Source organism: Symphalangus syndactylus, chromosome 10, assembly GCF_028878055.3.
Source record: "Symphalangus syndactylus isolate Jambi chromosome 10, NHGRI_mSymSyn1-v2.1_pri, whole genome shotgun sequence".
In the NCBI taxonomy this organism is placed as follows: Eukaryota; Metazoa; Chordata; class Mammalia; order Primates; family Hylobatidae; genus Symphalangus; species Symphalangus syndactylus.
Genome location: NC_072432.2, coordinates 128,642,847 through 128,670,144, shown reverse-complemented (window position 1 = coordinate 128,670,144; position 27,298 = coordinate 128,642,847). Strand labels below are relative to the sequence as shown.

The 27,298-nt window shown below is 39.0% G+C and overlaps 1 protein-coding gene across 11 annotated transcripts in view; it reads right to left on the bottom strand.

Moving 5' to 3' along the window:
* The window catches only part of UNC5D (unc-5 netrin receptor D), a 564,646-nt gene that overhangs the window by 187,632 nt on the left and 349,716 nt on the right, over positions 1-27,298 (bottom strand). For all 11 annotated transcript variants that reach the window (XM_055295940.2, XM_055295946.2, XM_055295942.2 and 8 more), the window contains one exon: positions 16,263-16,366. In XM_055295940.2, the coding sequence (XP_055151915.1) occupies positions 16,263-16,366 (104 nt within the window). The remainder of the gene's footprint in view (positions 1-16,262; positions 16,367-27,298) is intronic.

Here is a 27,298-nt window from a genome sequence, read left to right as displayed (position 1 = left end):
GAGTAGACTGTTTACCTTGATGTGAGCAGAATTAGCCTTAGACACTAAGCCTTTACGGCAAATTTTATCGTCCAAGGCAAATATAATCTGTTAAGATTTACAGGCTTTATTAACAGCAATAACCATTTTACAGCTAACATCAGTAAATCAGGGTTTATTGAGAACTCTACAATTTTAATCTGTGGAAAACCATTAAAATGTCGGATTTTCATTGGACATAATTTCTAACTTTTATGAAAGATAGATTTTCCATTTAATTAGGGAGTATAAAAAAGTGCAGTGTGGGATAATGAATTGTTTTGAAAAGAGCAAATTCGTTTTAGCTAAACAACAAGGGTCAAACATTAAAGCTGCTATCTTTAGTTAGAACTGCCCCCAAAGTTAAGGCTAAAAATAACTGCAGTGACAAATATGCTCTAATACATCCAGCTATTAGGATGGGCTCATGAAGTTTAGAAACATTTGAGTTATGATTCATTCACATTTCAGGTATTTTGTAAAACAATGTGTGTGACCTATTTTGTAAAAAATTCATGCGACCTATTATATGTTATCTAAGCCAGTGTCTAAGTGTAATGAGAACCTTCCAGTTCACGTAACATTTTCATAAAGTGTTTTAATAACAATAATGTTATTCATAAGATACTTCAATGGTGGTAAGGTAAAGAAACATTGGTGGTCACCAGCCTTCATCAATAATTATTTAATTCCTCTATGTGACAGATTATGAGAGGGGGCCAAGAAGCTTTTTGATAAGTGGCTTTGTCTTTGCTGACCTTGAAGGACAAGAAGAGAGGGCAATGTTTGGGAGAGGTAGAGCTCGTGGGAGTGGGCTGGTCTTAGCAGCTCACTACTTCTTCAAAGGGCTAAAAACATGTTAGACATTACAAGAATTTTCTGTTTGAGTCTGGTTCCCCAAACATAATGGGGCTTTACATCTTTTTAGGAGAATCAAAGGTTCTTAGAGCTTTAAAAATGAAGGAAGAAGGAAGAACAGAAATCAAAATAATCTTTACCATTTATTTAGTATTAGAAACTGCTAAATGTTTTGCACTTTTTTTTTTTTGCTTCTTTGTCTCATAGCAAACCTACAAGAAAACACTTTTCTCATTTCCAGAGGAGGAAACTGAAGTTCAGAGTGGCTAATCAATTGCATTACAAAGTTAGTAGCCAGAGTCTGTTGGCTTCAAAGTTCATACTTTTCCCATTGTGCAACCCTGACAATCTTTGGTTCTGTTTCTATCATTTCCATACCCCACTGATGTATACTAGGTGAAATGACACTGTGATACAGACACAAGTATGCATTTGTCAGAGTGAATTTGGGGCCTGTTTTGACAATACGATCTGTCAGGGCCATGGCTAAATGTAGAGAAAATTGTAATGACAGTAGAGGCTGCACTTGGTTCCCTCACTTGTGTCTTTATACATCCCTTTTCTTCTACATGGCCTCTTCTATGTAACTCTAGGCATCCTGTCTCCTCGGATAGCATCAAATCTGGGCTCCTTGCCCTTCAACGGACAGAGTGATGTCCTGTCCCAGTTTCCCTGACTCCTCGGCCTCCAAAACTTCCACACTCTCAGTGCTCTGTTCTTGGTTTTATTATCAGATTACATATTTCAAATAAACAGGCACAGAATACATAGCAAATTTGAGATTAGGATATTCACTAGAAAACAATTTAATCCAAACACCTTTAATTCTAAGGGTGGAATGATGGCAGCACAGTGGGCAGATAGACTATCATTGGCCTGGTGGCTCCCAACCTTCAAGAAGGCTTGGTCCAATTAAAAACAAACAAAACCAAAAATGATTAGAGAAAGGACAGATCGAGCTTTAAAGTTGGCTCCTGGTGCTTCCTAGTGACCTGAGAGCTAAGACAAGTTGCTGTAGGATAGACATGAAAGCTCATATAGCTTTTCAGCATCTCATAGCACTTTGGTTTTTTTTTTTTTTTTCCAAATTAATTGAGATAACAGATGATAAAGCCACCTACCATAGTTACCTGGTACACGAGAACATTTCAAAAATGGTAGCTCTTTCTATTTTTATTATTCATAACACTTTTCTGGTCAGATAAATGAGTTCATTGCCAAGAAAGTTCTGTCTTGTAGAGGGAAGTCTATTGTATATGTCTTGGGATAACAGAATTTGGACATGCCCCCCAAGGTGATTTTCAATGTGTCAAGTAGGAAACTACCTATTTTACTGAGAGATAAAGCCAGCTGATGTATTGGGGGCCCCGCCAGCTACATCCCTTTCCAGTGGTGACCCCATGAGCCCCACAGCAGGTGGGCAGAAAGGGAACCAAGTGGTGGCATGGAGAGGCTGGAACATGGCCTGCACAAGGAAGATGACTTTGACTGACAGCATTTCACAGTAACGATTACATGACTGACTAATTTCTAAACACAGTTCCCAATTACTCCCACACTGGAGAGTCATTACCTATAGTATACTCATGTCACTATGAAGTTAATAGGCAGAATGATACATGCTCAGTGACCTGACCACATAACAGGGATTGGTAGACATCTCCACCCTAAATGACACCACGACTGTGGAAGGGTATGAACATTTTCACTTTCCTTCTCCATCTTTATCATTTCTCAGCTTTCTTCTCTCATTCTGTCTTGTTTTCAGCAAAAACACAGATGCTGATAGCAATGACTTACTGTATAAGCTACTGCTGAAAGTAAAAGAGCTATAGATATTGGTGCACACATAATGGTAGCATCCAAATCACGGAGAAAAGAAATTCCAAAATAATGCAAGTGTTTGAGACTAGGATATTGTCCCTCATTAAGATGATGTTATACATACCTAACCCCATTAAAGAGTTGGGCAAAGGATATGAATATACAGGTTTCAAAAGAAGACATAGAAATGGCCAAGAAACATGATAAAAAGTTCAACATCACTAATCATCAACAAATGTAAATTAAAGCCACTATGAGATACCACAGTGTTATACCAGTCATAATGGCTATTATTAAAAAGTTTAAAAAGAAAACTGGATGTTGACAAGGATGCGGAGAAAAGGCAACTTTTATACACTGTTGGTGGGAATGTATATTAGTACAACCTCTATGAAAAACAGTTTGGATATTTCTTGAAGAACCAAAAACAGAATTACCATTAGATCCTGCAATCTCACTACTATCTGCCCGCCAAAAAAGAAATTAAATAGATACATGTACTCACATACTTATTGCACTACTATGTACAATAGCAAACATATGAAACAAATCTAAGTGTCCATCAATGAATTTAGATAAAGAAAATGTATATATACACAATGAAATACCAGTCAGCTATAAAAAATGAAATCATGTTTTTTGAAACAACATGAATGGAACCAGAGACATTATGTTAATGAAATGACTCAGACAAAGAAAGACAAATACCATGTGTTCTCACATGTAAGTTGGAGCTAAACATGCACATAGAGTTTGAAATGACAGATAGTGGAGATGAGGCAGGGTGAGGGGGACATAGAGTGTAGAATAATAGACAGTGGAAACCTGGAAGAGGAGGGGATGGATGATGAGAAATTACTTGTTATTTGGGTGATGGATACACTAAAAGCCCTGTCTTCACCATTATGCAACCTATGCATGTAACAAAATTACACTTGCACCCCATGCATTTATGCAGATCAGATTTTTAAAAATAAATGTTTGCTAAGGCATCAATAGCCTATTTAACCCTTAATGTAGCTGAAATACTTTCCATATTCATCTATAATACAACATTTATAAAACAAGGCTTTCGCCTCTTCTCAGCTGAGAATTTCTGTTTTAAACTACCCTAAAGCCCCAGCTGCTCCTTGGAATTAGTTTCTGTTTAATTTCAGCTGGTCTGGGTCTGAAATTTATTCCTAAAAGCATATACATTATTAAAATAAAAAAGTGATGTGATGCCAGAGGTAGAATGGGAAGTGTACTAGGCTGAATAGCAGTCCCCCAACATTCACGTTGATTTGGAACCTGGGAAACTGACCTTATTTGGAAACTGGGTCTTTGCAGATGTTGTGTGATGCAGAATATAAAGTATGAGGCCACGCAGGATTACAGTAAGCCATAATCTAATGGCTGACGTCCTTATAAAAAGAAATTCAGAGACACAGAGAGGAGAACACCACGTGAAGCTGCAATCAATGGAGGCAGAGACTGAGTGATGTAGCTATTTATTAATCCATTTTCATACTGCTAGGGTTAGGGTTAGGGTTAGGGGTTAGAGTTAGGGTTAGGGTTAATTTATAAAGGAAAGAAGTTTAATTGACTCACAGTTCCTCATGGCTGGGGAGGGAAGAAAGGGAAGCAAGGTACCTCTTCACAAGACAACAGGAAGGAGAAGTGCCCATCAAAGAGGAAAAAAGCCCCTTATAACACCATTAAATATTGTGAGAACTCACTATCATGAGACCAGCATGGGGGAAACTGTCCACATGATTCAATGATCTCCACCTGGCCTCTGCCTTGACACATGGGGATTATGGGGGATTACAATTCAAGATGAAATTTGGATGAGGACACAAAGCATAATCATATCAGTATACAAGCCAACAGACACCAAAGATTGCCAATAACTACCAGCATCTAGGAGAGAAGCATGAAACGGTTTCTCTTCCAGAGCCCTAGAAGGAATTAACGCTGTTGGATTTCAGACTTCTAACCCAGAACTGTTGGAAAATAAACTTCTGCTGTTTCAAGCCTCCTCAGTAGTGGTAATTTATTACAGCAGCCCTGGGAAACTAATATAGGAAGTGAATAACTACAATTTGGAAATGTGTCAGAAAGGTAGATACCAGAAAAGAAAACATGCTTTCTGATACATCTATATGGTGTTCCCTCATTCCACAGCTCTCCAAAATATTTTTTTCACTGACACTGGACTGTGCTGCCACTGAAAGTTGTTCATATCTTGCTCTCCTCCTTGTGGTTACAGCTGAAAAGCACCCTCAGAAGCAAATGAAGAAAGGGGCTGAGCCAGTCTACAGAGCTCATTTGCCTTCAAGTGTAGGGCGCTGGGGCAAGAAACAGGCAGGGATGTGTAAAGAGCTGCTTCCAAGCATTCACCAGAGTTCAGCCTCTAAATAACTGAACAGATGGGCATGCTGCTCACCTCCTAGAAGCCAGCCTGTCTTCTCATAGGAATCCTCTACCAATCTCAGTTCTGAACAGCCGCAGAGTTCTTATAATTCATAAGTCCCCTGCATTCTCTCAAAAGATGCTTCAGTGTGGGTGGCTGGATATGCACACTCATGTGGGCATTTATGAACCAAAATGTATTTTTGCTTTTGGCTGCTATCTTACCAGACTGCACATCCTTTATTCTTCTCTCTTTTGTTCTTTCTTTTTTAATTTATGTCTTCAACAAGCAGTGGGGGTGGTAAGTGGGAGCTAAACACTGAGAACATATGGACACAAAGAAAGGAATAGACACTGGGGTCTACTCGAGGGGAGAGGGTGGGAGGAGGAAGAGGATCAAGAAGCTACCTGTGGGGTACTATGTTTATCACCTGGGTGATGAAATAATCTGTATACCAAACTCTCGTGACATACAATTTACCTATATAATAAACCTGCATATGTACTCCTGAACTTGAAATGAAATTTAAAGAAAGCCATAGACAACAGCACAGAGTGAACCTTAATGCAAACTCTAGACTCTCCTTAATAAGAATGTATCAATATTGGTTCAGTCATTGTACGGGATATACCACATTCATGTAAGGTGTAAATACAAAAAAGAAACTGGGTCGGGTGCGGTGGCTCATGCCTGTGATCCTGGCACTTTGGGAGGCTGAGCTGGGCAGATCACGAGGTCAGGAGTTAGAGACCAGCCTGGCCAATGTGGTGAAACCCCATCTCTACTAAAAATACAAAAATTAGCCGGGCATGGTGGTGCGTGCCTGTAATCCCAGCTACTGAGGAGGCTGAGGCAGAAGAATCATCTGAACCCAGGAGGCAGAGGTTACAGTGAGCCGATATCACACCACTGCACTCCAGCCTGGGCGGCAGAGTAAGACTCTGTCTCAAAATAAATAAATAAATAAAAGGAAACTGAGGGGGAAGGTACATGAGAACTTTCTGTAGTACTTCAACTTTTATGTAAATTCAAAATAGTTTCACCTAATGTCTATTAATTTAAAAGTGTGGCAACACTCTCTCAGGAAAAGCTCCATTTTAGTTAATGTTTAACAATCAGCCAAATGTCTAAATATTGTATTGAGGTGTTCTTTACTATTCAAAGTGAATCAAACTTGAAGTGAAAATATATTTTTATTTCTTTAGTTGTAGGACTAGTGATTGAGTTAATAAATTTATATTTGCATATATGGGTGGAGCCCACCACAGCTCAAGGAGGCCTGCCTGCCTCTGTAGGCTCCACCTCTGGCGGCAGGGCACAGACAAACAAAAGACAGCAATAACCTCTGCAGACTTAAATGTCCCTGTCTGACAGCTTTGAAGAGAGTAGTGGTTCTCCCAGCATGCAGCTTGAGATCCGAGAATGGGCAGACTGCCTCCTCAAGAGGGTCCCTGACCCCCAAGTAGCCTAACTGGGAGACACCCCCCAGTAGGGACAGACTGACACCTCACGTGGCGGGGTACTCCTCCGAGACAAAACTTCCAGAGAAACAATCAGGCAGCAGCATTTGCAGTTCACCAATATCCGCTGTTCTGCAGCCACAGCTGCTGATACCCAGGCAAACAGGGTCTGGAGTGGACCTCCAGTAAACTCCAACTGACCTGCAGCTGAGGGTCCTGACTGTTAGAAGGAAAACTAACAAACAGAAAGGACATCCACACTAAAAACCCATCTGTATGTCACCATCATCAAAGACCAGAGGTAGATAAAACCGCAAAGATGGGGAAAAAACAGAGCAGAAAAACTGGAAACTCTAAAAATCAGAGGGCCTCTCCTCCTCCAAAGCAACGCAGCTCCTCAGCAGCAACAGACCAAAGCTGGATGGAGAATGACTTTGACAAGTTGAGAGAGGAAGGCTTCAGAAGATCAAACTACTCGGAGCTAAAGGAGGAAGTTCGAACCAATGGCAAAGAAGTTAAAAACTTTGAAGAAAAAAAAATAAGATGAATGGATAACTAGAATAATCAACGCAGAGAAGTCCTTAAAGGACCTGATGGAGCTGAAAACCATGGCATGAGAACTACGTGACGAATGCACAAGCCTCAGTAACCAATGAGATCAACTGGAAGAAAGGGTATCAGTGATGGAAGATCAAATGAATGAAATGAAGCATGGAGAGAAGTTTAGAGAAAAAAGAATAAAAAGAAATGAACAAAGCCTCCAAGAAATATGGGACTATGTGAAAAGACCAAATCTACGTCTGATTGGTGTACCTGAAAATGATGGGGAGAATGGAACCAAGTTGGAAAACACTCTGCAAGATATTATCCAGGAGAACTTCCCCAGTGTAGCAAGGCAGGCCAACATTCAGATTCAGGAAATACAGAGAATGCCACAAGGATACTCCTCGAGAAGAGCAACTCCAAGACACATAATTGTCAGATTCACCAAAGTTGAAACGAAGGAAAAAATCTTAAGGACAGACAGAGAGAAAGGTCGAGTTACCCACAAAGGGAAGCCCATCAGATTAACAGCTGATCTCTTGGCAGAAACTGTACAAGACAGAAGAGAGTGGAGTCCAATATTCAACATTCTTAAAGAAAACAATTTTCAACCCAGAATTTTCATATCCAGCCAAACTAAGCTTCATAAGTGAAGGAGAAATAAAATACTTTACAGACAAGCAAATGCTGAGAGATTTTGTCACCACCAGGCCTGCTCTAAAAGAGCTCCTGAAGAAAGCACTAAACATGGAAAGGAACAACCGGTACCAGCCACTGCAAAATCATGCCAAATGTAAAGACCATCGAGGCTTTACATCTACATCAACTAACGGTCAAAACAACCAGCTAACATCATAATGACAGGATCCACATCAACTAACGGTCAAAATAACCAGCTAACATCATAATGACAGGATCAAATTCACACATAACAATACTAACCTTAAATGTAAATGGGCTAAATGCTCCAATTAAAAGGCACAGACTGGCAAATTGGATAAAGAGTCAAGACCCATCAGTGTGCTGTATTCAGGAAACCCATCTCATGTGCAGAGATACACATAGGCTCAAGATAAAGGGATGGAGGAAGATCTACCAAGCAAATGGAATACAAAAAAAAGCAGGGGTTGCAATCCTAGTCTTGGATAAAATAGACTTTAAACCAACAAAGATCAAAAGAGACAAAGAAGGCCATTACAAAATGGTAAAGGGATCAATTCAACAAGAAGAACTAACTATCCTAAATATATATGCACCCAATACAGGAGCACCCAGATTCATAAAGCAAGTCCTGAGTGACCTACAAAGAGACTTAGGCTCCCACACAATAATAATGGGAGACTTTAACACCCCACTGTCAACATCAGACTGATCAATGAGACAGAAAGTTAACAAGGATATCCAGGAATTGAACTCAGCTCTGCAACAAGCGGACCCAATAGACATCTACAGAACTCTCCACCACAAATCAGCAGAATATACATTCTTTTCAGCACCACACCACACCTATTCCAAAATTGACCACATAGTTGGAAGTAAAGCTCTCCTCAGCAAATGTAAAAGAACAGAAATTATAACAAACTGTCTCTCAGACCACAGTGCAATCAAACTAGAACTCAGGATTAAGAAACTCACTCAAAACCGCTCAACTACATGGAAACTGAACAACCTGCTCCTGAATGACTACTGGGTACATAACGAAATGAAGGCAGAAATGAAGATGTTCTTTGAAACCAACGAGAACAAAGACACAACATACCAGAATCTCTGGGACACATTCAAAGCACTGTGTAGAGGGAAATTTATAGCACTAAATGCCCACAAGAGAAAGCAGAAAAGATCGAAAATTGACACCCTAGCATCACACTTAAAAGAACTAGAGAAGCAAGAACAAACACATTCAAAAGCTAGCAGAAGGCAAGAAATAACTAAGATCAGAGCAGAACTGAAGGAAACAGAGACACAAAAAACCCTTCAAAAAAATCAATGAATCCAGGAGCTGGTTTTTTGAAACGATCAACAAAATTGATAGACCACTAGCAAGACTAATAAAGAAGAAAAGAGAGAAGAATCAAATAGACGCAATAAAAAATGACAAAGGGGATATCACTACTGATCCCACAGAAATACAAACTACCATCAGGGAATACTATAAGCACCTCTATGCAAATAAACTAGAAAATCTAAAAGAAATGGATAAATTCCTCAACACATACACTCTCCCAAGACTAAACCAGGAAGAAGCTGAATCTCTGAATAGACCAATAACAGGCTCTGAAATTCAGGCAATAAGTAATAGCTTACCAACCAAAAATAGTCCAGGACCAGATGGATTCACAGCCGAATTCTACCAGATGTACAAGGAGGAGCTCGTGTCATTCCTTCTGAAACTATTCCAATCAATAGAAAAAGAGGGAATCCTCCCTAACTCATTTTATGAGGCCAGCATCATCCTGATACCAAAACCTGGCAGAGACACAACAAAAAAAGAGAATTTTAGACCAATATCCTTGATGAACATTGATGCCAAAATCCTCAATAAAATACTGGCAAACCAAATCCAGCAACACATCAAAAAGCTTATCCACCATGATCACGTGGGCTTCATCCCTGGGATGCAAGGCTGGTTCAACATAAGCAAATCAATAAACGTAATCCAGCATATAAACAGAACCAAAGACAAAAACCACAAGATTATCTCAATAAATACAGAAAAGGCCTTTGACAAAATTCAACAACCCTTCATGCTAAAAACTCTCAATAAATTAGGTATTGATGGGATGTATCTCAAAATAATAAGAGCTATCTATGACAAACCCACAGCCAACATCATACTGAATGGGCAAAAACTGGAAGCATTCCCTTTGAAAACTGCCACAAGACAGGGATGTCCTCTCTCACCACTCCTATTCAACATAGTGCTGGAAGTTCTGGCCAGGGCAATCAGGCAGGAGAAGGAAATAAAGGGTATTCAATTAGGAAAAGAGGAAGTCAAATTGTCCCTGTTTGCAGATGACATGATTGTATATCTAGAAAACCCCATTGTCTCAGCCCAAAATCTCCTTAAGCTGATAAGCAACTTCAGCAAACTCTCAGGATACAATATCAATGTGTAAAAATCACAAGTATTCTTATACACCAATAACAGACAAACAGAGAGCTAAATCATGAGTGAAATCCCATTCACAATTGCTTCAAAGAGAATAAAATACCTAGGAATCCAACTTACAAGGGATGTGAAGGACCTCTTCAAGGAGAACTACAAACCACTGCTCAATGAAATAAAAGAGGATACAAACAAATGGAAGAACATTCCATGCTCATGAGTAGGAAGAATCAATATCGTGAAAATGGTCATACTGCCCAAGGTAATTTATAGATTCAATGCCATCCCCATCAAGCTACCAATGACTTTCTTCACAGAATTGGAAAAAACTACTTTAAAGTTCACATGGAACCAAAAAAGAGCCCGCATCACCAAGTCAATCCTAAGCCAAAAGAACAAAGCTGGAGGCATCACACTACCTGACTTCAAACTATACTACAAGGCTACAGTAACCAAAATAGCATGGTACTGGTACCAAAACAGAGATACAGACCAATGGAACAGAACAGAGCCCTCAAAAATAATGCCACATAGCTACAACTATCTGATCTTTGACAAAGCTGACAAAAACAAGCAATGGGGAAAGGATTCCCTATTTAATAAATGGTGCTGGGAAAACTGGCTAGCCATATGTGGAAAGCTGAAACTGGATCTCTTCCTTACACCTTATACAAAAATTAATTCAAGATGGACTAAAGACTTACATGTTAGACCTAAAACCATAAAAACCCTAGAAGAAAACCTAGGCAATACCATTCAGGACATAGGCATGGGCAAGGACTTCATGTCTAAAACACCAAAAGCAATGGCAACAAAAGCCAAAATTGACAAATGAGATCTAATTAAACTAAAGAGCTTCTGCACAGCAAAAGAAACCACCATCAGAGTGAACAGGAAACCTACAGAATGGGAGAAAATTTTTGCAATCTACTCATCTGATAAAGGGCTAATATCCAGAATCTACCATGAACTCTAACAAATTTACAAGAAAAAAACAAACAACCCCATCAGAAAGTGGGCGAAGGATATGAACAGACACTTCTCAAAAGAAGACGTTTATGCAGCAAAAAAGCACATGAAAAAATGCTCATCATCACTGGCCATCAGAGAAATGCAAATCAAAACCACAATGAGATACCATCTCACACCAGTTAGAATGGCCATCATTAAAAATTCAGGAAACAACAGGTGCTGGAGAGGATGTGGAGAAATAGGAACACTTTTACACTGTTGGTAGGACTGTAAACTAGTTCGACCATTGTGGAAGTCAGTGTGGCAATTCCTCAGGGATCTAGAACTAGAAATACCATTTGACCCAGCCATCCCATTACTGGGTATATACCCAAAGGATTATAAATCATGCTGCTATAAAGACACATGCACACATATGTTTATTGCGGCACTATTCACAATAGCAAAGACTTGGAACCGACTCAAATGTCCAACAATGATAGACTGGATTAAGAAAATGTGGCACATATACACCATGGAATACTATGCAGCCATAAAAATGACAAGTTCATGTCCTTTGTAGGGACATGGATGAAGCTGGAAACCATCATTCTCAGCAAACTATCGCAAGGAGAAAAAACCAAACACCACATGTTCTCACTCATAGGTGGGAACTGAACAATGAGAACACATGGACACAGGAAGGGGGACATTACACACTGGGGACTGTTGTGGGGTGGGGGCATGGGGGAAGGATAGCATTAGGAGATACACCTAATGCTAAATGATCAGTTAATGGGTGCAGCACACCAACATGGCGCATGTATACATATGTAACACACCTGCACGTTGTGCACATGTACCCTAAAACTTAAAGTATAATAATAATAATAATAATAATAAAAGAAAAAATATTTTATTTCTTTAGTTGTAGGACTAGTGATTGAGTTAATAAATTTACATTTGCATATATGAAAAAAAAGCAGGTAGGAATGTTTTCTTCACCTGTTAGTACCCAATCATGAGAGAAAGACAAAACAAAACAAAGCCAAAATTTTGTCTAATGTATTACACATTTTGTCTAGGGCTAATCCTGGGATAACCTTAAATATTCATCAATATAATTAGCAGATTAATTTCCCTTCATATTCAATAAGTATTTATTGAACACCTGGATGTGAGAAGCATGTTTTTTAAATTTATTTTTTAAGCTAACAAATTGTATATATTTTTCATGTATAATATGTTTTGAAATATGTGTATACTGTCCAATGGCTAAATAAGGCTAAATAATGTATGTATTACATCACAAACCTACTGTTCTTTTTGTGATGCAAACACTTAAAATCTACTCTTAGCATTTTTAAAGAATACAGTACATTGTTATTAACTATAGTCACTGTATTGTACCACAGACCAATAAACATATTCCTCTCTAACCAAAATATTGTACACTTTGACCAATGTCTCCCCAACCTCTCCCCATCTCCCCAACATGTGGTGACCACCATTCTACTCTAGTTCTGTGACTTCAGCTTTTTTTTTTTTTTTTTTGGAGACAGAGTCTTGCTCAGTCACCTAGGCTGGAGTGCAGTGGCATGATCCTGGCTCACTGCAACCTCCACCTCCAGGGTTCAAACCATTCTCCTGCCTCAGCCTCCCAAGTAGCTGGGACTACAGATGTGTGCCACCATACCCAGCTAATTTTTGCATTTTTAATAGAGATGGGGTTTCATCATGTTAGGCAGGCTGCTCTCAAACTCCTGACCTCAGGCGATCTGCCTGCCTTGGCCTCCCAAAGTGCTGGGATTACAGGCGTGAGCCATTGCACCTGGCCAACTTCAGCTTTTTTAGGTTCTGCATAGAGGTGAGATCCCATGGTATTCTTCTTACTGTACCTGGCTTATTGCACTTGACATACTGCCTGCTTGGTTCACCCATGTTGTCACAAATGACAACATTTCCTTCTTAAAGGCTGAGTAGTATTCCATTGTGTATGCATACCACATTTTTTAAATTCATTTGTCCATTGATGGACACTTAGGTTGATGCCCTATCTTACCCATGGAGCTGTTGTGAACAGTGCTTCAATGAACATGGGAGTGCAGGTATCTCTTCTACATACTGATTTCATTTGCTTTGGATATATACCTAGTAGTAGAATTGCTGGATCAAGTGGTAGCTCTACTTTTAACATTCTGAGGAATGTCCAAACTGTTTTCCATAATGGCTATACCAATTTCCATTCCCACCAACAGTGTGCAGTGGTTTCCTTTTCTCCGCATCCTTGCCAATACTTGTGAAAAATCTTTCACCTTTCTGAAAATAGCCATGAGCAGCACTGTTTCATGTTCTGAGGATACAGCAATGAAGAAGAGTAAGCACAAATTTCCCTCACTGAACTTAAGTTTCAGTGGGGTAGACAGAAATAAGCAAAGTAAATACAGTATGTTTGTGATAACAGGTAAAAAGAAAGTATATACCTAGTAGGATAAATTGCTGGGATAAAGCAGGGAAAAGGTGGAGTGGGGGAAGCAAATATTTGCAACATTTGCAGAGTGTACAGAGCAGGTCTTACTGGGCAAGTGATATCTGAGTAAGCCCTGAAGAAAGGTGGGACAAAGCAGTGTGACAGCTGGGGAAGAGCCCTCCAGCAGAGAGGCCAGCACATGCAAAGGCCCTGAGGTAGGAGCATGGCTGGTGCATCTGAGAGAGATTGAAGGGGCCAGGGTGGCTGTAGCACGGTCAAGTGCAGAGTCAAATAAAATATATAAGGTCACACCAGGCCAGATTATGTCGAATCTTGTAAAGCACTATAAGAACATAGGCTTTTGCCTGGAGTGCTTTGGAGTACCTTTGCAGGATTTTGAACAGAGCCCTTAAATGGCTGCAAGACTTTTGGTCGGTCACTGATATAAGCATCAGTTTTCCTGCTTCTAAAATGCAAAGGTTATGCCAGGTAAATATGTAAGTTATCTTCCATCTGAAAAAAAAATATAGATTAATAGAGATCTAGAGTATGCTAAGTTCCTATAGGCTGATGGCTAATCAAAACATTAGCACCTCTCTCTGCTGCTGCCAAAGTCAATGGTAGTGACCGGACACAGAACCAGAAGGAAACATGGGTCTACCAGGGGACACTCACACAGCTGGCACTGCAGAACCGAGACATTTTTATGCATAAAACATTTGTAAACTGGGACTTTTTGAAAGATGGGCGCTGAATGTAGAGAACTGCTGATACCTCTGTTAGGTTCCTAGAACACATGCGATGTCCTAAATGAGAGGGACACAATCCCTTGCCTGACACTTCACTTAACCGCCCTGCTCAGGAAAGGAGGGTGTGCTGTTTGTAGGAAACAATAGAGCAGCAAAAGGAGATCAATATCTTTTTTGTACTATAATCAATAAAAAATTTTTAAATAAGCACTTTCCTTTATAATCATTTTACATCATGCATGGAGTGTTCAGTTTAATTTTCAAGTCCGTTTACTTCATTTCTGTGAGCCATTTGAGCTTTGAATAGTGTCCACCCAGCACACTTTCTAAATAGGCAAGTATGTGTGTTTTTTCATTCCCCTTTATTTTATCTCCTTTTTTGTCCTTCCAATTATAAAATCCCAATTTTACTAAAATATGAGGCAAAGGCTCCTGGTTTTTTTCTTTTTCTTTGTATATCTGCTTCTCCGTGAATAAACAATAGCTCCAAACACTGTTTCCTAGCTTCCCATATAAGAGTCAAACCTGGACCATGTGCTGCTGAACTCAGGCCTGTGAAAGGAAAATAAACCTTGGGGCCCCCAAATCACTAAGCTAAAGGGAAAAGTCAAGCTGGGAACCCCTTAGGGCCAACCTGCCTCCCATTCAACTCAAAGTCACCCCTCTGCTCACTGAGATAAATGCATATCTGATTGCATCCTTTGGAGAGGCTAATCAGAAACTCAAAAGAATATAACCATTTGTCCCTTATCTACCTGTGACCCGGAAGCCCCCTCCCTGCTTCCAGGGGAGTTATCCCACCTCTGCTTCCAGTTGTCCAGCTTTTCCCGGACCTGAACCAATGTTCATCTTACATATGTTGATGGATGTCTCATGTCTCCCTAAAATGTATAAAACCAAACTGTGCTCTGACCACACTGGGCACATGTCTTCAGGACCTCCTGAGGCTGTGTCATGGGCGTGTGTCCTCAACCTTGGCAAAATAAACTTTCTAAATTAACCAAGACCTCTCTCAAATTTTCAGGCTTCACGGGCCTAAATTTATAAACTTTTCATTATATTAAGCATGCCTTATACTTCTTAGTGTTTTTCCTCCAATAATAGCTATATTACTAGTCTATCAGGGGTCATCTTTTCATAGTGAATAAAAGATTTAGACAGACTTTCCTATGACTAGAGTGCATTACCAGAGACAATTATATTCGAATAGTAAGGTAGAAGTTCTAGAAAACATTCAAGAAGCAAAAAACATTGTGACTCTGCATTCTGGACACCTTGCTGTGAAGGAAGGATAACAGATCAGAGACCTGTGGCTTCCTCATGTTTTATATCCCTAACGCCTGCACAGTACAGAAAACATAACAAACACTCAATAAATGAATGCTTGTTCCACAAAAAAGTGAAGGACGAACAAACACCAGCGACACTGGGACTGGGTCTTCTGACCTTTCCTATGGGCATTTTCATGCGTGTTTGCCTGTTACAGCTCAGATTTGCTCTGTAAGCCAATATGCATATCAGAAGATCTTGACTGAGGACAGAAAAAATGACATCTGCATGATTCAAGGTCCCCAGAACCAAGAAGACAGATCAAATCCTACCCAGCCTGCCTACCAAGGGCCTTGTGCAAACACAGAAGTAGATGGGAGACGAGCTCTTTCTAGCTTATTTCCTAGACAATTTCTTCTTCATCTTTAGCAACTGAGCCCAGGCGACAAGAATCCCAGACACGGGCTCCTTTACTTCCCTTCCAGCCACACAGGACCCTGCTCTCCCTCTTGGGAACAGGACTGGTCCCTCCCAGGAACCAGGAGACTGGTCCCTCCCAGGAACCAGGAGACTGGTCCCTCCCAGGAACCAGGAGACTGGTCCCAGGATCCTGTCTTACCTCGGCAGCAGGGACTCCCTCCGGCGGGCGGCAGTGCAGCACAATCATACCTTCAATGGGAACCTCCCTTCCTTGTGGGTCTTGTTCAAAGTTTTTCCGTAAATCTGCAAAGAAGCATGAGATAGGTGACACTTTGCTCCAAGTCTAGTGTTATTCAAATTTGGTCCAAGTACAAAAAAAAGTGAGCTTAATGTCACAACCTAGACACACACACACACACACACACACACACAAATAAGTCACTTGTTCCAGGAATTCTAGAATAAGAGAATCGTTTTTCCAAATATTCATAAATGCGTGCGAAATAACCTGGAAAAAACAGTTTCTGATGTCCTATATTGATGTGAAGGATGAAATAAATAATTAGGAGAGTAGAAAAAAAAAAAACACAGAACACCCCATTGTTTCATGAGTCTTTGCCAGCATTATCTGCTGAGCATCTGATGAAACACTTGGCCTAATAAATTGCCATCCACAACTATTATACAGTCGAGATGCACATGATTTTTTTCTATTAACTGAAGAGTGCATTATTAATCTGTAACCTCTGCCATTCCCTTAACCCTCTAGGGGGCTCTAGAAGATGCTAATAGAGTGAGATTACCTATTAGTCTTTTTATTTGTAACCAGGGAGAAGGGACAACATTCAACCACAACAAAATCTATAACCTATCCAACCAAACATATAATTATAAAACACAATGCCCTCCAGTCAAACAGCAATGCTGGGTATTTGGGTAGTGCCCTTCATGGAAGGCTCCAGGCACTTTGCAAACAAGCTGTACTATTAACCTTTTACACATGGAAGGATGACACTTGCAGAGGTTAATTGGCTTGCCAGTGGTCACAGAGAGCATCAGTGCCAGTGATGGGCAACAATGCACTAAGCGTCCTGACACCCAGGCTGAGTGCTAACCAGCAAAGCCTTCTCAGGGAAAAGGACATAGATGGACAGTGTAGAAGAGTTGCATTTGCATTGTTTTCCACTTGAGCACACGATTCATTAAAAAAGGTGGGGAGTTGGCCTTTATTTCTCTGGAGGTGTCATGACAACTCTTTGATAATCTTGCAGCACGATGGTAATTCTTGCTGCCACTTGAAAGCATAGGATAGTAGGGCAAAGACAGGTTGTTTACAAGTCTTCCTCAATGTAAAAGATTTTGCCCTCCCTCCCTGACAATGCATTTTTCTTCAAATTGAGTATCTCAAATTACAGGCTGTGAATTTATTGACTTAATTTTCTTCAGTGCTTACAATAACGTGAAATATGTTCTTTGTAAAGAGGAGAGCTTCAGAATCAGTTACATCTTTATAAATTGTATAAATACATTAAACTTGCTTTTAGCAAGTCAAAAACACTCAATGAATAACAAGCACAGCAAGCCATGTATTCACTTTCCTCTGAATTTTAGTCTTAATGCTTTCCCTCCCAGAGGCAACCAATGTCTTTTGTTAGTAGCAGTGCTACATATTCGGAGGTCTTCATGAGTATATATAAGGCAAAAGATCTTAAAACAACTTGAACTGCAGGTGGGTGACAAGATCCATTCTCTCATTTCTCTGCTGTCCCCTGAGTTTTAAAGCCAGCTTCCCTTTATCCGGGAACCGTAAATTGCCACAGCCTGTTTGATTCAGGACTTCTGACTCCAAGTATGATGAAGGTCACATACCTGACAACAAAACTGTGAAGGTTCTGTGAATAAACCCAGAATGAAAAATCTCATGTTTCCCACACAATTCTCTGCTGTCTCACAAGAGATCTTTGGGTCAAAAATCCTTCCTCCATATGACTTGGTTATTTATCAGAACTCTATCAAAATTAGTCTATCATAGAGCAAGAGTGACTTTAACATGAGATGTCAGTTTGCTGATGAAGAAGCTGTTTTTTGTTTTGTTTTGTTTTCGAGATAAGGCCTTGCTCCATTGCCCAGGCTGAAGCGCAATGGTGTGAACATAGCTCACTGCAACCTTGACCTTCCCAGGCTCAAGCTATCCTCCCACCTCAGCTTCCCAAGTAGCTAGGGCTACAGGTGTGTGACATCACACATGGCTAATTTTTAAAAAATTTTTCTGTAGAAATAGCCAGAGTGTCACTTCTTGCTTTGTCTGGTCTCCAAATCCTCCGGCGATCCTCCTGCCTTGGCCTCCCGAATTGCTTGGATTACAGGCATGAGCCACTGTGTCCAGCTTTTGTTTGGTTTGTTTGCTATTTTTTTTTCCTTTTCCATCATTGCTTTGTTTTCTGAAGGAAGTTTTGTTCCGTGCTGCTAAATGGTCATCCCAATTTTGACACCAACTAATCTGTATGCAGCCAGATAAAGTATAGAAAACCAATAGTGCAAATTTCTGTTTACATTCCACTTTTGTGTCCTTTCTTTGATCAACAGAAATAGAAAAGGTAAAAAATACTTAGTTTATGGCTATCTACATACTACTACATTAACTAAGTTATCAGGTGAAAAGACAACTGGAGAAATGTCATTTTTTTTCTCCCCATTCCAGCCTCTCAGTAAAATAGGCAAGTAAATACATACATATCTATTTATACACGTTTATATAATTTACATATTTGTGTGTGTGTGTCTGTGTGTGTGTATATATATAAACTATTGACAGTGGGACCTAGGAAAGGGTATTACCCATAAACTAGGAACTTCTAATAGACCTCACATAGGCAAGATCAGGTAGAAGAAAAGGCCAATCCAACCTGCTGCTCTTTCCAAATGACATTTGAAATGACTGGAAGAGTCCTAGCAAGACACACATTTCCCTCCCAAAGGTGTACATAAAAAGAACAAAGATTAAAGGCAATGACTGGGGGGCAGGGAACAACTAGGGCACTATATATATCTGGATCCAACAGTGGTAACAGGCCACTGACCTGTTAGGGAGCTGTAATGATCAGACATCATTATACCAAGTGAGACACACAAGTATCATGGAGTCCTAGTTCTGGCTTGTACCTGATACTGGTGCCAGGACACTGACTACTAAGGAGGGCAAACTTTTGAATCCTAAGGAGGGTAAACTTACCAACAAATTCAAGTTAGCTACTAAATATAGTAGACATGATGGAAATTAACTCTTTAGACATAGAGGTATAGCTATGATTCTCACCATAGGGCACCCAGTCTAATTTGTTTCTGAATAGGCAATCTGAACACTTTAATCACCTATATGAGCTCCAAGGCTTGAAAGAAACACACAGGAACCGATCCAATTTCTAATAGTAAGGAAAACATCCTTAGCCATATAACAAGAATTATACTACAAGATAAGGAAACAAACCATAGAACCAAAAATAGATTTCTTCCTCTAAAAAGACATGAAGCAAGAGGCATATTTTTAGATAATTTCTAATTTTAGTTCTTTAAAGTCAAAAGGAAATAGCAACTGAGAATCTAGAGTAGAGAGTTATAAATAGGATAACATCTGAGATCAAGAAACCGCCACTATGAGGAAAGAAACTAACTGCTGATTTAGAAATATATAAATAAATATGGAGACAGTAAATAGCATATTGAATATTGCAGAAAACTGAACCAGAAGACAGGCAGCATCAGTCAGGATGCATCAGAAAAACAGCAAGTACACCGATTGGTTTAACAAAAAATATTAATATAATGAAATTTAAAAAGTAGGCAAAGGGGAAACCGCAGGAACATTACAGGGAGCCTGGGCTTGGCAAAGGAGCTCTATACCTTTCTGCTCAATTTATAGATAGACCAGTTGGTATAGACATGGAAGACTGCTGTGCTGGTAACAGAGTAAGAAACGTCCTCTACTAGGGTGCTTACGGTGACTTGTTCTACATCTGTTTTCCTTGTTCTATCATCGGTTCTATGAAAGCAGGTTCTACGTCCTAGACTTTCACTCCTCTATTCCCAGTGCCTATTGTAATGTCTTATACAGGGCAGGTTCTTAATAAATACCTGGTGAGTAAATGAGGTAAGGGGAAAGTGATAAAGTGACAATGAGATTGTCAGAGGAAGGATGAAATGAATGGCAAAGTGGAGAAAGAGGAATACAACATTACATGTAATAGGAATTTTAAAAGGATACAACAAGCTGAAAAAAAGAAACAAAAATCAATTTAATAATAATAGTTCTCTAAGCTAAAAAAGGACTTGAGTTTGCAAAATGACTCATTGGATATGAGGCAAACTAGCTTTAAAAAGAAACAACCCTAGATAGATCTTAGTTGAAACTGTTCATTTTAACAAAATTAATAAAATGCAAAAATAAATTTACAAGTATTTTTGCAGAAAACAAGAAAAAGAATAATGGAACAAGAATATGGAATTTATTTCCTATTTTTTTGTGTATCAGAGTATACTTAATCAAATTCTATTTTATTTTTTGCTTTTTTATTTGCAAAAAGCATAGGTGCTAATTTTTTATTTGCAAACAAGTTAGTATTCAGGAGTAACCTAACAACAATGTAGTGTCAGACATGATAGGAGCATGAGATTGTAAGCAGCCACATACTCTTCCTGAAAACATTACCTTGTAAAATAAACTAACCAATGAAAAACAACTCAATGCAATAATTTCAGTATTTGGAAGTTGTCGTTTTTAAAAACCTGGCAATGGGCAATAAAACACTTAAAAGATTTAAACCGAAATACATTTTATAATATAACTAAAAATATTCACATAACTATCTAAGGGATCAGGCAATAAAGATGCATAATATATCATAAATACGCATAATTAATGGTATGAACTTAAAACTGCTGGATCATAGATCTCAGGACCCCACCAGGCAGGAGTGGTCACTGGTGAGGAAGGTGGGGGCTGCAGCTTGTGTTTTTGTTTGAATTTTGGGACCACTTACTCGTACCTTGACTCAGTAAGTATCTTCGATCTCCCTGCCTCAGCTTCCTCATCAGTGATATGAGGATAATAATTCACATACATTTTGTTAAGACTAAATGCTAATATATGTAAAGTCCATTTAAGAGCACTGGTTGCTTCATAGAAGTCATGTGAATTACTAGATCCTATTTTAAAGCCTTGATGATTAAAATGGGGTAGCTTTGTCATAAATCAGGCAAATTAACTATAAACCAGTGCATTTTTCAGAGACACTCAAATAAAAAGAATAATGCAGTATATGATTAAAGTGATACATAAATTAGGTGGGAAAAGGTATTAAGGTGACTAATTGCCCTTTTGGAGAAAAAAATAAAAACTAGATTGATGTCTTTATACCAAAATAAATCCCATATTAATAAGAAATATTTTTACACAAAACTACAGTGCAATAAAATAAAACGCATTGGATCTTAGGAAGAGGAAGGCTTTCCCAGACTTGAAATTAAAGACCCCTTAAGGGATTGATTGGTAGACAGTGTTTCGTCAAAATTAAAATTTTTTTTTTATCTAAAACATTATAAGCAACATCAAGGGCAGAGGGTTAACAGCCTTAATATATAAAGAGCTCTTACGAAACAAAATAAAAACAATACCCTCAAATAAAATGGCAAAGGGACATGAAACAAAATTTATACAAGAAGAGATACAAGTGGCTAATAAAAATATCTAAAAGGACCAAGTCACTAATTATTCAAGAAATGTCAATTTTGAAACCATCACTATATCTCCTTCCTTTTCCAAGAGGCTTAGTTTTGTTTAAGTAATAACGCCCAAGGTTAGCAAGCATATAAGAAACAGTAATATTAAACACTGCTACAAGTGAAAAAGGCATACATGAAGAGTGAGCTGTAATGTGTTATTTCAAAAGTTCATAGATGAACAGTATGGCATTCTGTTTAGCAATAAAAAGGAAAGAAGTATTGATGCATGTTACAACATAGATGAATCTTAAAAATGCTATGCTAGGTAAAAGAAGCCATTCACAAAAGGCCACATATTGTATGTTTCGCTTATATGAAATATACAGAAGAGGTAAATCCACAGAGACAGAAAATAGATGAGTGGTTACCTAGGGCTGCAGCTGAGTAAGGAGTATGGGGAAGGACAGCAAAGAGAAATAGTTTTGGTGGGTTTTTTATGGTGTGACAGAAATATTCTATAATTGACCCTGGTGATGGTTATACAACTCTGTGAGTATACTAAAAACTACCAAATTGTACACTTTAAATAGGTAAGCTGCATGGTATGTGGATGATATCTCAGTACAGTTATTATTAAAAAGAATTCATTCATATGATTCAATAATTCTACTTCTAAAGTTTTCTAAAAAAAAAAAAAGAAAAAAGATGAGAGCTCCACAGAAAAATGGATGCATAGTGGTATTGCTCAAATAACCATTTATAATGATGAACATTTGCTAATAACCTAAATAATAATATAGGGGTGGTTAATTTTTTGGTGCATTCATACAATGGAACATTATGCCACCTTATGATTAAAAATCATAAGCTCAAACTATTTAAGATTATAGGTAAATATTCAGATTAAGTGCTAAATAAAATAGAGTGGAGCACATGATATCTATCATATGCATGTTAGTAATAAAAATCATTCTTTCCCAAATGTAGTAATTGTATTATTATTAAATACATCTACTTCCAAATAAAAGTAGGTATACCTGCATTAAAAACCAAAACAGGCAAGTAATCCTTTTTTTTTTTTTGAGATGAAGTCTCGCTCTTGTTGCCCAGGCTGGAGTGCAATGGCCCAATCTCAGCTCACTGCAACCTCCGCCTCCTAGATTCAAGCAATTCTCCTGCCTCAACCTCCTGAGTAAATGGGATTACAAGCGTGTGCCACGACGTCTGACTAAATTTTTTGTATTTTTAGTAGAGACGGGGTTTTGCCTTATTGGCCATGCTGGTCTTGAACTCCTGACCTCATGTGAGCCACCTGCCTCGGCCTCCCAAAGTGCTGGGATTACAGTCGTGAGCCACTGCACCCAGCTGGTAGGTAATCCTTAATTTGCCTTCATAAATTGTGTAGAAGTGCAATAGTCTTCTTCACTCACTCCCGCTGTTGACCATGGGCTGGACACTGTCCCAGGCAGTGGGATACCTGACTGAACATGCCACAGACTGCCCTGGCCTTCCCACAGCATGTGCTCTGGCAGGGTGACTAGCTATTAAACAAGCAATTAAGAGGTATACATCTGAGTGATGAGACGGAGAAGTGGGAACTACCCTGTAAATGTAGCACAGTGGGGCCCACATAAATCTAGTGATTGCAGAAAAGTTTCTCAGAGAGTAATATCTAAACTGAGGCAGAGAATCTCACAGGCCTAAAAACACACACCAAGTGCCATTTATAGTCTCAATCTGACTTGTACTGGCTTAAAGCATAACCACCATATTCCTTTCCTTTTAAACATATATACATATGCTCTCTCACTTTTTTCTTGCAAGTCTCTGCAAAATGCTTGCCTAGCTACCTCTCTTTCCTAAGTTTTCATATCACATGAGGACACTCTTTTATTAGACTTGTCTTCTATTCATGTATATTGAGAGGGTGGAGCATAAATAGATTTCCACCCTCTGATCTCACTCATAATCATGTGCACATGGTCTATGGGGAGAAGAAAAGCAGTCATTGTCACATTGTTCTTGTATAAGGGAACTGAACCAAATTGCATACATATGCATAAAGACAGATTTTAAAATGTGGTTTAAAAATACAAAACCTTACCATCTGAAAATAGCAACTGGTGTGGGATTAGTATATATATATATTATTATAGTTATAGGAAAAACCCTAAAAAGAAATTACTAAACATTTTGAAGATTTTCCACTGGATGAAATTTGGTATATTAATTATCTCCTTTATCTGTTTCTGCATTTTCCAAAATTTCTGTAATGAATATGGATTACTTTCATAGCCACCAAAAATCACGTCCAAAAAAAGATCTCTTTCTTCTATGAGTTGTCAAGCATCTCTGTACTAGACCAAACTGTATCAGAAGCCAGCAGAGAAGTACATCTTGTTTCATTTTATTGTACCAAGTTTCACTCCTACGATGTCTATCAAAGAAGGAAGCAAGGAAGATCATATCCTTCAAACTTTTCAGAATTGCAAATTCTGAAATACCCTTCTCTAATTTTATTTTAGTCATGGGAATCTGCACATGAGGGCAAAACTTTTCATTGGTTCTGTTTATTGCCATATTTCTGGCAGCTGGAAGATAGTGACTTAATACATACTTGTTGAATGAATGAATGAATGAATGAATGAGCAAATGTAATTTCCCACTTCAGCTCATCTGAATGATGACTATGAACTAATATGCAACGAAGTCTCTGGCAGTTAAGATGACTAGGAAAAGCAAAACCATGAACAGATATGTGCAATAGGCATTGCAATGATGCTAAAATAACACACTCATTCAGTGTCATCTTTACACACACACGTGTGTGTGTGTGTGTGTTTGAATGGTACGAACAATCATCAGCACAGATCAATTTGGAGCAGCACTCTGTCTAGTTCTGTTCCTTCTTCACCCCATCACCCTGTTTAGTTCCACAGCAGAATGCCAACAAAGCCCACGATGCCTGGAATCAAAGACAGCAGAAGGGAAGAGGAGGGAGAGGTAACAAAGCCAGGTACTTGGCTAACCTGTAAATCATATAGCCAGCAACAGGATCATCCAGACTCAGCAGTACCTGCCAATAAGTAGTACATCTGGGGCTAGATCTTGGAAAGCAGCAGCCTCCCCTTCCTCACCCCATGCCCTATTTGGCCTTTTTTTCATTTTCCTTTCATGCTACTATGTTAGAAAAGTCATTGTAGCACAAGAAAATCAATAAAAATTCAATTCCAAATAATAGTTCTTTGCAGCTCAGCAACACCAGGGAGTTATCGGCTCATTCAATGTTCTGGCAGTTAATGCAATGAAATAAAAATAATTTACTCATTCAAACCAAATCAGCCAGTGAAAAATCATAGTCATTTTTTTAATAGTCATAGTCAAAGCCATTTGTTAAGATTCCAGGAGGATGGTCTGATGTCCCATTAGTTGTCCAACTACACTGGTATTCAAATAGGCTTTGAATCTTTCCCACCCATATTTCTCCGAAGGAACAACAAACCCTATTTGTCACACATAAAAGAAAACTGTAACTTACCCAAATACAGATCATTTATTGTAATAAAAGTGCTGGTTCACATGCAGGACAAGTACATGCCAGCAAACCGGAAGTCGAGGCCTGGTGCTTCCATGTGGTTCCGCCTCAATCCTCCAGCCCTGAGTTGTTATGACCTAAGAAGTCAGTTACTGACTCCAGTTCTCGAGGGAAGGCACGTAAAAAGCTTTCTATTAGGTCAATTTTTTCCTTATTGTGATACTTTTTTGGGTTTGGCACATTATCTGCGCTCCTCCCACAAGCCTGGCTTAAACCCTCTACCTTGCTTAGATCTATGTATTATGCACATTTCTTTTCTTTTCTTGAGTCTCACTTTGTCACCTAGGCTGGAGTGCAGTGGTGCAATCTTGGCTCACTGTAACCTCCGTTTCCTGGGTTCAAGTGATTGCCCTGTCTCAGCCTCTGGAGTAGCTGGGATTACAGGCATGTGCCGCCACGCCCGGCTAATTTTTGTATTTTTAGTAGAGACGGGGGTTTCTCCATGTTGGCCAGGGTGGTCTCGAACTCCTGACCTCAAGTGATCCACCCGCCTCGGCCTCCCAAAGTGCTGGGATTACAGGTGTGAGCCACTGTGCCCAGCTGATTCTGCACATTTCTTGACCGGCAGACCCATATTGATATTAGGCTGTCCCCACCTTTCATTTCATGTCTTTGTGTTAGATCTTCCAGTTCTTATTTCAGCTGTGTCTCCTTGAGTGATAACTGGCATTAAAGGAGAATGCCACATGTAGATTCCTATACATCAGGAACATATATATATATATATATATATGTATATATATATATATATATGAATATAATATATATATTCCCCTTAACATTATCTATTATATTCACTTTATTGTACTGAGTTGCACTGCTACAATGTCCATCAAAGAAGGAAGCAACAAAGATCATATCCTTCAAAGTTTAGTGAATTACAAATTCTAAAATATTCTTCTTTAATTGTATTTTAGTCATAGGAATCTGCACATAGCACAAAACTTTTCATTGGTTCTGTTTATTGCCATATTTCTGGAATGAATATATATATGTATATATATATACACACACACATACATATTATGGTTGCAATAATATATTATATATATGACATCTTCCTGAAATTCCTGAATATTGCAACCATAACTCCTGTTCAGTAAATCTTACAGCAATAATGAAGAAGGGCCACCTTTGGACAGACACCACTGAATCACCCTACAACTCTCCATGCACTCTCTTCTCTTGATGCCAGGCACTGAGCATTCTCTGCTTACTGGGACAGCAGCGTGTTTGGCTGATGCAAAAGGTCCTGTCATGCTGACGCTCCTCAAGGCTGTTTCTAGGACCATAAAATAACTTTGGGCCTTTGTGAGATCCCTTGTGTTCTGTAATCCCTCTGCTGGTAAATTGCTGTTATCAATAAAGCATTTTATAACTAGCACTGTGTATCATTATCCTGTGTTCACAAGTAGCGTAGCTTGTCAGGTAACAGTGGGGTTGCCAAGGGGATAGATATAGTTGTGCCTGCATTAGGGACATATTATGCTGAGTAGAGACAGTTGTAGTTTTCCAAAATGCTTCAAGAACTAATTTAACCTATTCTCTATTGAGCTACTCCCAACACAACAAGATCTATCGCGTTCCGCCTTTTTTGTTTATAAAAACAAAAATCATTCATATTCCAACAAGAAATTGAGAATTTTTTGAAAATTAGGAAGATAAAAATCTTAACGATGAGTTTAGGACTGACTGGCAACCAAGACAGACCAGGCTTGAAGAATAAGAAACACAATACAACTGTGTCTTAAAGAGGCTATAACATAGCCAAACAAGGAGACAAAGAGATCCAGTTAGGGTCACGCACGGTGTCTCTTGCTTGTAATTCCAGGATTTGGGGAGGCCAAAGTGGGAGGATCTCTTCAGGCCAGGAGTTTGATACCAGCTTGGGCAACACAGTGAGATCCTCATCTCTCAAAAAC